The following is a 15,295-nucleotide window of genomic DNA, read 5'->3' on the forward strand; positions in this document are numbered from 1 at the left end:
GTCTTCCCAAACAAACAAAAACTGAAGGAATTTGTCACCACTAAACCAGCCCTACAAGAGATCCTAAGGGGGATCCTGTGAGACAAAGTACCAGAGACATCGCTACAAGCATAAAACATACAGACATCACAATGACTCTAAACCCGTATCTTTCTATAATAACACTGAATGTAAATGGATTAAATGTGCCAACCAAAAGACATAGGGTATCAGAATGGATAAAAAAACAAGACCCATCTATTTGCTGTCTACAAGAGACTCATTTTAGACCAGAGGACACCTTTAGATTGAGAGTGAGGGGATGGAGAACTATTTATCATGTGACTGGAAGCCAAAAGAGAGCTGGAGCAGCCAGACTTATATCAGACAAACTAGACTTTAAATTAAAGGCTGTAACAAGAGATGAAGAAGGGCATTATAAAATAATTACAGGGTCTATCCATCAGGAAGAGCTAACAATTATAAATGTCTATGCGCCGAATACCGGAGCCCCCAAATATATAAAACAATTACTCATAAACATAAGCAACCTTATTGATAAGAATGTGGTAATTTCAGAGGACTTTAACACTCCACTTACAGAAATGGATAGATCATCTAGACACATGGTCAATAAAGAAACAAGGGCCCTGATTGATACATTGGATCAGATGGACTTGACAGATCTATTTAGAACTCTGCATCCCAAAGCAACAGAATATACTTTCTTCTCGAGTGCACATGGAACATTCTCCAAGATAGATCAATCCTCGGTCACAAAACAGCCCTTCACAAGTATACAAGAATTGAAATTGTACCATGCATACTTTTAGACCACAATGCTATGAAGCTTGAAATCAACCACAGGAAAAAGTCTGGAAAACTCCAAAAGCATGGAGGTTAAAGAACACCCTACTAAAGAATGAATGGGTCAACCAGGCAATTAGAGAAGAAATTAAAAAATATATGGAAACAAACGAAAATGAAAATACAACAATCCAAACGCTTTGGGATGCATCGAAGGCAGTCCTGAGAGGAAAATACATTGCAATCCAGGCCTATCTCAAGAAACAAGAAAAATCCCAAATACAAAATCTAACAGCACACCTAAAGGAAATAGAAGCAGAACAGCAAAGACACCCCAAACCCAGCAGAAGAAGAGAAATAATAAAGATCAGAGCAGAAATAAACAATATAGAATCTGAAAAAACTGTAGAGCAGATCAACGAAACCAAGAGTTGGTTTTTGAAAAATAAACAAAATTGACAAACCTCTAGCCAGGCTTCTCAAAAAGAAAAGGGAGATGACCCAAATAGATAAAATCATGAATGAAAATGGAATGATTACAACCAATCCCTCAGAGATACAAACAATTATCAGGGAATACTATGAAAAATTATATGCCAACAAATTGGCCAACCTGGAAGAAATGGACAAATTCCTGAACACCCACACTCTTCCAAAACTCAATCAGAGGAAATAGAAAGCTTCAACAGACCCATAACCAGCGAAGAAATTGAATCGGTTATCAAAAATCTCCCAACAAATAAGAGTCCAGGACCAGATGGCTTCCCAGGGGAGTTCTACCAGACGTTTAAAGCAGAGATAATACCTATCCTTCTCAAGCTATTCCAAGAAATAGAAAGGGAAGGAAAACTTCCAGACTCATTCTATGAAGCCAGTATTCCTTTGATTCCTAAACCAGACAGAGACCCAGTAAAAAAAGAGAACTACAGGCCAATATCCCTGATGAATATGGATGCAAAAATTCTCAATAAGATACTAGCAAATCGAATTCAAAGGCATATAAAAAGAATTATTCACCATGATCACGTGGGATTCATTCCTGGGATGCAGGGCTGGTTCAACATTCGCAAATCAATCAACGTGATACATCACATTAACAAAAAAAAAAGAGAAGAACCATATGATCCTGTCAATCGATGCAGAAAAGGCCTTTGACAAAATCCAGCACCCTTTCTTAATAAAAACCCTTGAGAAAGTCGGGATAGAAGGAACATACTTAAACATCATCAAAGCCATTTATGAAAAGCCCACAGCTAACATCATCCTCAACGGGGAAAAACTTGAGAACTTTCTCCCTGAAATCAGGAACACTACAGGGATGCCCACTCTCACCGCTGTTGTTTAACATAGTGCTGGAAGTTCTAGCATCAGCAATCAGACAACAAAAGGAAATCAAAGGCATCAAAATTGGCAAAGATGAAGTCAAGCTTTCACTTTTTGCAGATGACATGACACTATACATGGAAAATCCGATAGACTCCACCAAAAGTCTGCTAGAACTGACAAATGAATTCAGAAAAGTTGCAGGATACAAAATCCATGTACAGAAATCAGTTGCATTCTTATACACTAACAATGAAGCAACAGAAAGACAAAGAAACTGATCCCATTCACAATTGCACCAAGAAGCATAAAATACCTAAGAATAAATCTAACCAAAGATGTCAAAGATCTGTATGCTGAAAACTATAGAAAGCTTATGAAGGTAATTGAAGAAGATATAAAGAAATGGAAAGACATTCCGTGCTCATGGATTGGGAGAATAAATATTGTCAAAATGTCAATACTACCCAAAGCTATCTACACATTCAATGCAATCCCAATCAAAATTGCACCAGCATTCTTCTCGAAACTAGAACAAGCAATCCTAAAATTCATATGGAACCACAAAAGGCCCCGAATAGCCAAAGGAATTTTGAAGAAGAAGACCAAAGCAGGAGGCATCACCATCCCAGACTTTAGCATCTACTACAAAGCTGTCATCATCAAGACAGCATGGTATTGGCACAAAAACAGACACATAGACCAATGGAATAGAATAGAAACCCCAGAACTAGACCCACAAACGTATGGCCAACTCATCTTTGACAAAGCAGGAAAGAACATCCAATGGAAAAAAGACAGTCTCTTTAGCAAATGATGGTGGGAGAACTGGACAGCAACATGCAGAAGGTTGAAACTAGACCACTTTCTCACACCATTCACAAAAATAAACTCAAAATGGATAAAGGACCAGAATGTGAGACAGGAAACCATCAAAACACTAGAGGAGAAAGCAGGAAAAGACCTCTCTGACCTCAGTCACAGCAGTTTCTTACTTGACACATCCCCAAAGGCAAGGGAATTAAAAGCAAAAATGAACTATTGAGACCTCATGAAGATAAAAAGCTTCTCCACAGCAAAGGAAACAACCAACAAAACTAAAAGGCAACCAACGGAATGGGAAAAGATATTTGCAAATGACATATCGGACAAAGTGCTAGTATCCAAAGTCTATAAAGAGCTCACCAAACTCCACACCCGAAAAACAAATAACCCAGTGAAGAAATGGGCAGAAAACATGAATAGACACTTCTCTAAAGAAGACATCTGGATGGCCAACAGGCACATGAAAAGATGCTCAACGTCGCTCCTCATCAGGGAAATACAAATCAAAACCACACTCAGATATCACCTCACGCCAGTCAGAGTGGTCAAAATGAACAAATCAGGAGACTATAGATGCTGGAGAGGATGTGGAGAGACGGGAACCCTCTTGCACTGTTGGTGGGAATGCAAATTGGTGCAGCCGCTCTGGAAAGCAGTGTGGAGGTTCCTCAGAAAATTAAAAATAGACCTACCCTATGACCCAGCAATAGCACTGCTAGGAATTTACCCAAGGGACACAGGAGTACTGATGCATAGGGGCACTTGTACCCCAATGTTCATAGTCGCACTCTCAACAATAGCCAAATTATGGAAAGAGCCTAAATGTACATCAACTGATGAATGGATAAAGAAATTGTGGTTTATATACACAACGGAGTACTACACGGCAATGAGAAAGAACGAAATATGGCTGTTTGTAGCAACGTGGATGGAACTGGAGAGTGTGATGCTAAGTGAAATAAGCCATACAGAGAAAGACAGATACCATATGGTTTCACTCTTATGTGGATCCTGAGAAACTTAACAGGAACCCATGGGGGAGGGGAAGGAAAAAAAAAAGAGGTTAGAGTGGGAGACAGCCAAAGCATAAGAGACTGTTAAAAACTGAGAACAAACTGAGGGTTGATGGGGGGTGGGAGGGGGGGGGGTGGGTGATGGGTATTGAGGAGGGCACCTTTTGGGATGAGCACTGGGTGTTGTATGGAAACCAATTTGACAATAAATTTCATATATTGAGAAAAAAAAAGACTATGCATTTTTGTCAGGAATACTACAGATGTTATGCTGTTTTCTTCTCACTGCATCACATCAAGGAGTATACGATGTTGCTATGGCTTATTGTGGTCATGTTTACCTTCATCACATGTTTAAGGTGGTGTCTGCATGGTTTCTCCATGCTGGTGTTACTATTCTCTCCCTTGTGATTAATAAATATCTTGAGAAAGATACTTTGCAACTGTGCAAATATCCTGTTTCTTCTCAAATGTCTACCCGCTAATTTAGCATCCATTGGTGAAACTTGCCTGCAACAATTATTACAGTGGTATTTCAATGGTTTTATCTTAGTTCTTTTATTACCTCTACAGTCATTAATTGCAATTCTTCCCTAAGGAAGAGCTGTCCTTTCTCCCTCATTTATTTATATTAGTATGAATTCATAAATATTTAGGTTATTCTCTGGGTTATAATAAAATATTATCATTGTTTGTTTTGTTGTTCAAATTGTTCCAGCTTTACCCATTGGGAATTCTTCTGGGTTGGTGCCTGTGCCCTTTTGACATGTCCTGTTCTTTTTGAACACTTCCTCACTTTCTGTCACTATAAGATACTGCAGTTTCATCCTGTGTTTTCCTCACCCCAGCCCTGGAATCAACTGCTTCTATAAAGAGTCTTGCTTTGCTTTATTACAGAATGAGCAGTTACAATACAGAAGGCACTGGTGCTCATTGTCACTGTGGTGCCACTGCTTCTAGGCCCTCTCATTGAATAGAACTTGGAAATACTCATGTGTAACCATGCATGTGCACACACACACACACCTATACTTGTTTCTATATTTACCTTAAATGATTTTTATATCAAATCTCTGAGTTAAAGTGAAGCTTCCATAGGTGAGCCATATTTATCCCATGGCTAGCCTCACCTGTCCAGAAACCCCGCTCTACCCTAATTTGTTCAGCAAAGATTAGAGTATGAGAAGGCACACATATCATTAATTGTGCTGTACCCCATGGCTGCAATTGAGAGGCCAGACAACCCTAACTTTTACCCTGGACCATAGCACACCTATGGTATCAGAAGGCAAAGGAATCAGTCAACAAATAATGTCCGCTTGCATCAAATATGTCTATGTTAAACTTCTCTTTCTGGCAAATATGGAGTTACAGTTCACAGATTTACCCTCCCACCTAAAACAGCTAAAAACCAACTAAACAAATTAAACATTTTAGATGACTAAAATACCTGGACTACTTATGACAGCCATTTTCAATACAATGAACATTATGCAGTGAAGAACAGTGATCCCTGAGAGAGGAGATGTTAAATATGTCATGATTTAATATAAACTTCTCTCTCATGGTAGTCATAAGAAAAAGGAACTATTTTTTGTATAGTAAACACAGAAGCAATGTCTACAGATAATATTAAACATATGACCAAATTTTATTTCTAAGTAGCTAACTGACCCATTATATTCGCTAGCCATCTTGCTTCTGGTTTTTAGACTACAGATCATTAAAATAAGACTACAATTTAGTCCCAGGTCCCCAAATATATAATGTGAGATATTACAGAAAGGATATGGATTATTGAAAGGAACGGATGCATAGTATCTTGGTCCTCTTGCTTCTGTAACTCCCTTGGAAGGAGGCAAACAGAGGACAACAGAGCTTAGTAAAGAAAAAGCTGAAGGCAATTTCTGCTGGAAGCCTTACAGATTGGTTCACTATGAGGTGCAGCATTAAGAGAAAGAATGGGTTATCTAGTATTTTAAAAACATCATATGTTTAGGGACGCCTGGGTGGCTCAGTTGGCTAAGCATCAACTCTTGGTTTTGGCTTAGGTCATGATCTCATAGTTTGTGAGTTCGAGCCTGGTATCGGGCTCTGCGCTGACAGCTTGGAGCCTGCTTAGGATTCTCTCTCTCTTCCTCTCTCTCTGCCCCTCGCCTGCATGTGTGCTCTCTCTCCAAAAACAAATAAATTTAATAAAAAAATTAAACAAAAACGTATGTTTAAAATTAATTCTAAAATGAGTACTTACAGCAGTTTTATATGCAGCTTCAATGTAAAATACAAGGTTCTGTATGAAATTGACTTCATCTAGGCTGTGGATAATATGAAGTCCTGAGGAAAAAAAAAGTAAGGATATAGAGCTGTTTAATTATCACTATAGGCTTATAGGCTGCCACAGTAACTGACTGATCCCATTACTCTCAAGTAATCTTATTCCTGCTTTTGGAACAGTGAGGCACTTTAATTCCTAAACCATAAAAACAACACCACAAATCAGACCTAGGCTTGTCTTTGACTAAGTGAGATATCAGCGTATTATAACATGGAAGAATTTGAACTGTTATTTGTAGGTTTGGATATAAAGTCTCAGATTCCTAATTCTATAGGTAATTAATTTATAATATGCTTTAAGGTATCAGGAAAAAAATATTTCAAAAAGAGTTAGAGGGAGTCTAAATACTAAGCAAGAAGCAGACAAAGATTATGATTTCAAGGAAACCTTAAAACTATATTTTTTAGAGTACAAAATGATGATTATTCTAAGTGTAAACAATACAAAGATAGTTATAGCTAACAAATTGCAGTGTTTTGCATGAATTATCCTTTTAATTTTCACATCAACCCTAAGAGGTGGGTACCTCAATTTTCTCCATGAGGCTTAGAGAGATTAACTATTTTCCTCAGACCATTTAAAAATTTTTTTTAACTTTTATTTATTTATGAGAGACAGAGAGAGACAGAGCATGAATGGGGGAGGAGCAGAGAGAGAGGGAGACACAGAATCTGAAGCAGGTTCCAGACTCTGAGCTGTCAGCACAGAACCTGACACAGGGCTCGAACTCATGAACTGCAAGATCATGACCTGAGCCAAAGTCAGACACCTGACTGAGCCACCCAGGCACCCCTGCCTCAGATGATTTAACTAATAAATAGTGGGGCCAGGACCCAACTATCAGCTTCACAGTCTGAGTTCCTAACGAAGATGCTATGCTGCTTCTTGATATATACAGTATGATCCATTTTTCTTGAAAAACTAATTCCTTTCCCCTCTCCTGCTCCCCCAACCCCCATAAAGAAATACCAATAGGCATACAGCAAAAGTCTTTCTCCTACCCAGAATCACATCACTCCCACCCTGCCAAATCTCCTCTCTGGAAGAAACTAGTCTTAGCAGTTTCCTCTGTAGACTTTCAGAGAAATGTTATACATATATAAAAATTATCAAAGAGTAGTATGCTACAATGTACCTTGCTTTTTTCACATATATGTTGGAAATAATTTTAAGTATATCTGAGTTATTTTTTAATGGTTATGCAGCATTCCACTAAATGGCTATTCATATAACCAGTTCCCTACTGAAAACATTTAGGTTGCACCTAATCCTTCATCACTATAATCAATGCTATAATGAATATGTGTGTGTGTGTGTGTGTGTGTGTGTGTGTGTGTATGTATATACATGTACCAGTATGTCACATGTACCAGGTTGTGCACATGCACCAGTATGTCAAGGTAAATTCTTTTCTTTCCTAAGGTAAATTCTTGGAAGGATTGCTAAGTCACAGATTTATGCATATTATTTTTCCCAATATTGTATTATGAACAGTTTCAAACAAACAGAAAAAAAGGACAGAATTTTACAGTGGACATCTATATGCACATCATCTGGATTCATGCATTAACATTTTACTGTACTTTTCTATCATATATGTATCCATCCATCAATCCATCCTTTTTGATACATATTCAAAGTATGTTTCTGGTACTTCTACAATTTCATTTTTCACATTTAAATGTTTGATCTATGGACAGATGTTTCAAATGAGAACTCTGTAGCTTCAGAACCCAAAAGGACTATATAATTCATATCCTCAGACTGCAAACTCTTCCTGATGCATGGCTCTGTCAAAACTAGCAACCACAGCACTGGGCAGCAGCAGCAGCCAGGTCTTTCTTGTAGCAGCAATGACTTCAACCTCTTGGGTAGAAAGGAAAAAAAAGAGATAGTAATATTGGACATCAGCTTCACAGCCTTATCTTGTCTCCTATGTGTGCCAGAGTGCTTGCACGGAGATTGGGAGAAAGTAGAGGGTGTGAAACTGGTTTTGTCTATTTCTCAGACTGGTGACACAGCTAACAAATAACTATTTGATAGAACTGCCCCATTTCTATCACCTGTCCCTTTGCTCATGATATTGTTTAAATGGCCTTCTCCACATCCTGAAATCTGAACTGTTCTTTCAAGGCCTAGCTCAAGTTTTATCTCCTCTGTGATGCTGCCATTGATTCCCCTCTTCTATGTTTCAAAGAATTTTATTTTCCTTGCGCTTATGAATTTTTTACTTTGCACTATAAATAAATCTGTACCTAAATTTGAAGGAAGGAGCCATTTCTTATTTATATTTATAGTCCTTAAAATGTCTCACATAGTATTGTGCATGGTATTAAATAATATTTAACAGTAGATAATAATTCAATAATTATTTATTGAATGATCTTAAACAATCCTGTTAACCACAGGAGAGGGACCTGTCTTTTGAGGCAAGACCATACATTTCAGGACCTCTGCATCCTGTCCCCTCTGTGGAGCCAAAACATTGCTTGCAGAACAGAGGAGAGGGTACACAGAGATGAAATGAGGTATGGTTGGGTAAGGCCAAAGACGGCAGTGCTATTTAAAACACACTAAAGAGGGGGCACCTGGGTGGCTCAGTTGGTTAAGCATCTGACTTCTGCTCAGGTCATGATCTCACTGCGTAGGGTTCTGCACTGACAGCTCAGAGCCTGGAGCCTGCTTTGGATTCTGTGTCTCCTTCTCTCTCTACCCTTCCCCCATTCACACTCTGTCTCTTTCTCAAAAATAAATAATAAACATTTAAAACTAAATAAACAAATATATAAAATGTCACTGATAGAAACATTTCAGCGAAAATAGCTACATGATCAAAAATCAACATGTAATTAGCAAACACACTTATAAAAAAATAAATGGAACACACTAAAGGGGAGTCTGGGTAGCTCAATCGATTAAGCATCCAACTTCAACTCAGGCCATGATCTCACTGGTCGTGGGTTTGGGCCCCACATCAGGCTCTGTGCAGATGGCACAGACCCTAGAGCCTGCTTCAGATTCTGTCTCTCCCTCTCCCTCTCTCTCTCTGCCACTCTCCCACTTGTGCTCTCTCTTTCAAAAATAAACAAACATTAAAAACACACTAAAACATGCAGGGCTCCGGAAATGAGGCCACCTTAGTGGTCTACTCCACTTAGATTGACTTGCACTTACTTAACGATAAGCCTCTCTCCCTCATTTTTAAAAATGTTATTGAGATATAATTCACATACCATGCAATTCACCCATTTCAAGTATATAATTCAATAGTTTTTAGGGTATGCAGTGTTCTGCAACAGTGGCCACAATCAATTTTGGAATATTTCATCACCCCCCAAAGAAACCCTATACCCATTAGAGTCATTCCGCATTTCAAGACTTGTTCCCCCTCTACCTCCACCTAAGCAATTGCTAATCTACTTTATGTCTCCACAGAACTGCCTTACCCAATGTTCATATGCATGCAATCATACAATATGTGGCCTTTCATGTCTGAGTTCTTTCACTTAGCAGAATGTTTTCAACGTTCATCTGTATTGTAACATGTATCACTGTTTCCTTTCTTTTTGTTGCTAAAACAATATTCCATTCTGTGGATGTATCACATTTACCCAATTATCAGTTGATGGACATTTAGGTTGTTTCCAGTTTTTAAAAAAATTTTTTTTAAATGTTTATTTGAGAGAGAGAGAGGGAGCAGGGGAGGAGCAGAGAGAGGGAGACACAGAATCTGAAGCAGGCTTGAGGCTTCGAGTTGTCAGCACAAAGCCCAACACGGGGCTTGAACCCACAAACCATGAGATCCTGACCTGAGCTGAAGTTGGACGCTTAACTGACTGAGCCACCCAGGCGCCCCACATGTCTTCATTTCTTTTGGGCATACACCTAGGAGTGAAATTGCTAGATCATATGGTAATTCTGCTTAACTTTTGAGAACTGTCAGACTGTTTTCCAAAGTGGCTGCATCATTTTACATTCCCACTGACAATGTATGAGGGTTCCAATTTCTCTAGTTCCTCAGGAACACTTGTTATTTTCTGTACTTTTGATTATAGCCATCATAGTGGGTGTGACATGCTATCTCATTACTTGGATCTGCAAGTGCCTAGGAGTAATGTTCAGCATTGTTTTGTGTACTTACTAGCCATTTAAATATTTTCTTTGGAGTAATGTCGATTATATTTTTTGCCTAGTTTAAATTAGGTTATCTTTTTATTACTGAGTTGTAGATTTCTTTATATATAATACAAGTCCCTTATCAGATATGTGATTTGTAAATATTCTCTATCATATTGTGGTTTTAAATTTTTTGTTTTATTTATTTTTGAGAGCAAGAGAGACAGAGCATGGGCGGGGGAGGGGCAAAGAGAGAGGGAGACACAGAATCCAAAACAGGCTCCAAGCTCTGAGCTGTCAGTACAGAGCCCGATATGGGGCTTGAACTCACAAACTGTGAGATCATGACCTGAGCTGAAGTGGGATGCTTAACCAACTGAGCCACCCAGGTGTCCCATGGGTTGTTTTTTCACTTTCTTGAAGAGATCCTTTGAAGCACAAATGTTACTAATTTGATAACTTCCAATTTATGTTTTCTTTAGTTGCTTATGCTTTTGGTGTCACATCTAAGAGGGCTTTGTCTAATCCAAGATCAGGAAGACTTACTCCCATACTTTCCTTAAGTGCTTGTTATGAACCCAGTTGTGTCACCCTGAAACTCCTATGTTGAAGCCCTAAACCCCAATGTGACTGTTTTTGGGGTTAAGACTTTTAAGGAAACAATTAGGTTTAAATGAGGTCACAGGGTGGGGTCCTAACAGAATGGGGACTGGCGTCCTTATAAGAGACATCAGGAGTGCACACACACAGAGAAAAGGTCATGTGAAGAAAGAGCAGAGAAGGTGGCTGCATTCAAGCCAAGAGAGTGTTCACTGCCCTGCTGACACCCTGATTTTGCACTTCTAGCATCCAGAACTGTGAGAAAATAAATTTCTGTTTCTTAAGTCAACTATTCTGTGACATTCTGCTATGGCAGCCCTAGCAGACTAATAGTGTTTTATAGTTTTCACTCTTACAGTTAGGTCTATGATTCATTTTGAGTTAAGTTTTATCTAATTTCATTCTTTTGCATCTGGATATCTAGTTTTCCCAGCACTATTTGTTGGGAAGACCATTCTTTACCCATTGAATTATCTTGGTACCTTTGTCAAAAATCACCTGACCATAATATGATGGTATATTTTGGACTCAATTGTATTTTGTTACCCTAGAGATCTATCCTTAAGCCAGTACCACACAGTTTTGATTACTGGAGCTTTGTAGTAAGTTTTGAAATTAGAAAGTGCAAAACCTCCAACTTTGTTCTTCTTTCTCAAAATGGTTTTGGCCATTCTGGGTCCCTTGAATTTCCATATGCATTGTAAGATAAGCTTGTCAATTTCTGCAAAGACAGTGGGATTTTTGGTAGGAATTATGTTCAATCTATAGATCAATTTGGGGAATGTTGCCACCTTAATAATAAGTGCCCCAAGTGCCCCTTAGATCACTGTTTCTACACCACCTGCCCTCCCCCCACCTGTTGTTTTCCTGCCTCTCTCAGGAGTAGGGCAGCACCCTCAGGGTTCCATCCCAGCCAAACCCACTGATCTTTAAAACTCCAGTCCTTAAGCCCCCCTGGTTGCAAGAACTCAGGAAATTCAGCCTTTCTTATTTTTCCAGCCGATGGTTTTGGGGAAATGTTCTCCTTGTGCATTCTCATCTGCCCTTCTCCTCTCTCTCTCTCTCTCTCTCTCTCTCTCTCTCTCTCTCCTTTCTCTGCAACCACAGGTCTTTCCCCTCCACAGTACCCATGATACATTTTTCCCCTAAAGTACGTCTCTGTACTTCCTACCTTCTTCAATGTGGCTTCTTCCTTCCCTTTAGTTGTAGATTTTTTTTCTGTCAGTCTTCAGGTTGATTTTTGGGCTATTTAGAATGATATAATAGTTATCTAGCTGTGTTTGTGGGAAAAGACAAGCCTAGTTTCCTCCTACTCAGCTCCCATTTTCTTTACTCTCTCCGTATAATTATATATCTTTTAAGGAAACTGAGAGGAAATTATATATTTATATTTTGTAATATTAATCTTGTAATTTACTATTTCTGGTGGTCTTCATTTGTTCCTGTGGATTTGAGTTACCATTTGGTATTATTTCCTTAATATTGCTTTGCTCCCACCCACCTCCTTAATTCTGTTATTATCAAATATACTACACTTTTATATGCTATTGGCTCAACAATACAATTATAGTGTTTTATGCAATTGATTTTTAGATCATTTAAGAAAGAAGAAACATGTAATTTTATTGTATTTTATAATTATTTTACCAGTGGTTGGTTTTTCTCGATTTATTTTTATTTTTTCCATGAAAAAATTCAAGTATATTAACATACAGTATTATATTAGTTTCAGGTATACAATATCATGATTCAACAAGCCTATACATTTCTCAGTGCTCATCAAGTTAGGTATGTATGTTATGTATGAATTTAGTAGGCTGCATGCCCAGCACAGAGCCCAATGCAGAGCTTTAACTCATGATCCTGAGATTAAGACCTGAGCTAAGATCAAGAGGTAGACGCTCAACCAACTGACCCACCCAGGTGCCCCTAATTTTGTACTTATTTTTTTAAAGTAAGTTCTAGTCCCAACATGGGGCTTCAACTCATGACCCTGACATTAAGAGTCACATGCTGTACTTACTGAGCCAGCAAGGTGCTCCAAGTTAAGTGTACTCTTAATCCCCTTTACCTAGTTCGTTCATCCTGCCCCCCCCCCCCCCCCGCCACCATACACACAACCAACCTCCCCTCTGGAAACCACCAGTTTGTTCTCTGTATTTAAGAGTCAGTTTAGGGGTGCTTGGGTGACTCAGTTGGTTCAATGTTTGACTCTTGAGTTTGGTTCAGGTCATGATCTCATGGTTCATTAGATTATGCCCCACATTGGGCTCTACACTGACAGTATAGAGCCTGCTTGAAATTCTCTCTTTCCTCTCTGCTCTTCCCTCTCTTTCTCTAATAAATAAAATAAAATAAAATTTTTAAGGAAAATTTAAAAAATCTTTTTAAAGAAAGTCTGCTTTTTTTGTCTCTTGTTTCCTCATTAAATTGTTTCTTAAGTTCCACATGAGTGAAATTATATGGTATTTGTCTTTCACAACTGGTTTGGTTTTTTGTGTGGATTCCAATTACTGTCTGGGATCACCTGATTCCAACATGAAAAACTCCTTTTTGTATTTCTTGTAAGGTAGGTCTACCAGCAACAAAATCTCAGTTTTTGTTTATCTAAGAATATCTTTATTTCACTTCATTTCTGAAAGATAGTTTTGCTGGATATAGGGTTGTTGGTTGACAGTCAGTCCTTTGATTACATCATTCCACTTCCTCCGGGCCTCCATTTTTTTTTTTTTTTTTTTTTTTTACTGAAGAAAAGTCAGCTCATAACCTTATTTGGGTTCCTTTGTATATGACAAGTCATTTTTCTCAGATTGCTCTCAAGATATTCTGTTAAAAATTTGGTTTTTTAAAATTTTTACTATGATGTTTCTTGGTGTGGATTTCTGTTTATCCTACCATTGAGCTTCTTTGATGCATACATATCAATGTTTTTCATTGAATTTGCGATGTAGTCAGCCATTATTTTATGTCTTTGAATATATTTTCTGTCCCTTACTCTCCTTATAATATACTCATTACACGAGTTGGTGTTCTAAATTATGTCCTACATTGCTCTTGGGTACTATTCATTTTCTTTATTACTTCTTCTATTCTTCAGATTGCATAATCTCTGTTAATCTATCTTCAAGTATGGTGATTCTTTCTCTTGCCAGCTCAAGTATGTTGAGCCTCTCAAGTGAAATTTTCATTTAAGTTACTATACTTTTCAACTCTAAAATTTCCATTTGGTTCATTTTTATCTCCATATTGATATTCTCTATTTGTTGAAATACTTTCTTATTTTTCTTTACCTCTTTAAGCCTGGTGTCCTTTAGATTTTTTGACATTTTTATAGTAACTGCTTTGAAGTCTTTGTCTACTAAATTCAGCATATGCTTCCTCTCAAAGGCAGTTTCCGTTACCTTTTCTTTCCTGTGTTGACTAGGCTTTCCTGTTTCTTTCCATGTCATAATTTTTTTGTGGAAAACTGGATATTGTAGATAATGTGTTATAGAAACTCTATAAATTGATGCCCTCTTGCATGGGGCTTCTTTATGTTTCCTTTTTATTTGTTTAGTGACTTGGCTGGAGAATGTCAATGAAATCTATATTTCCCACAAGATGCAGCCTCTGATGCTGTTCCTCAGAGGATGTAGCCTAGGGCATACACATTGTCATCTGAGGAAGACCACAGTTTTTGTTTTAGCCTTCTGTGATCTATTAAGTGTCTGCCTCTGTTGGTTCCATACCCAGCTGTTAACCTCCACCAACTGCTCTATTATACCGTGTAATTCCTTGAGGTATAAATTGCTTCACAGTCTCAGCCAATTATATTCAAGCCCCATTTCATGATTTTGAGGCCAGCCTTTGACATTTGTTTTAACCCTAGGATAACTCTTTCCAGCTGTTTCTCTCTGGTTCTCTGCTAAAACTTCTAGTCTATAGGCTAGTTTGTTGGTCTTATTGAGCTATCAGCATCCTCTTTATTTCTTAGAACAAAAATATCCACTGTTTTTGAGAGTGCCCTTAGACTTAAACTTTCCCACAGTCAGTTCCAAATAAAGTCAGTTTTCTTGGGAAGGACTACGGAGGTTTCTGTCCTTGTGGCCTGCCTTTGCCTCCATGCTACTAGCAAGGTGGGCCAGGCCTATTATTCTTGGACTGCTCTGCCTGGGTTTAAGCTTTCGCTCCATAAGTGGGACTGGAATAGGAACAGAGTTTCAGACCTCTTAGTTATTCTTGGCTAGAACTTCTGTAACACAGAGGTGAGGAGGATGAGAAATGCTGGCAACCTCTCTTGGGGAGATACCGCCTTAAA

General features: G+C 38.3%; 1 protein-coding gene across 4 annotated transcripts in view; it reads right to left on the reverse strand.

The window, feature by feature from the left end:
- The window catches only part of PHKA1 (phosphorylase kinase regulatory subunit alpha 1), a 195,594-nt gene that overhangs the window by 165,338 nt on the left and 14,961 nt on the right, over window positions 1-15,295 (reverse strand). For all 4 annotated transcript variants that reach the window (XM_043569863.1, XM_043569865.1, XM_043569864.1 and 1 more), the window contains exon 5: window positions 6,199-6,281. In XM_043569863.1, the coding sequence (XP_043425798.1) occupies window positions 6,199-6,281 (83 nt within the window). The remainder of the gene's footprint in view (window positions 1-6,198; window positions 6,282-15,295) is intronic.

The sequence above is a fragment of the Prionailurus bengalensis genome, chromosome X (assembly GCF_016509475.1).
Source record: "Prionailurus bengalensis isolate Pbe53 chromosome X, Fcat_Pben_1.1_paternal_pri, whole genome shotgun sequence".
NCBI classification, from domain to species: Eukaryota; Metazoa; Chordata; class Mammalia; order Carnivora; family Felidae; genus Prionailurus; species Prionailurus bengalensis.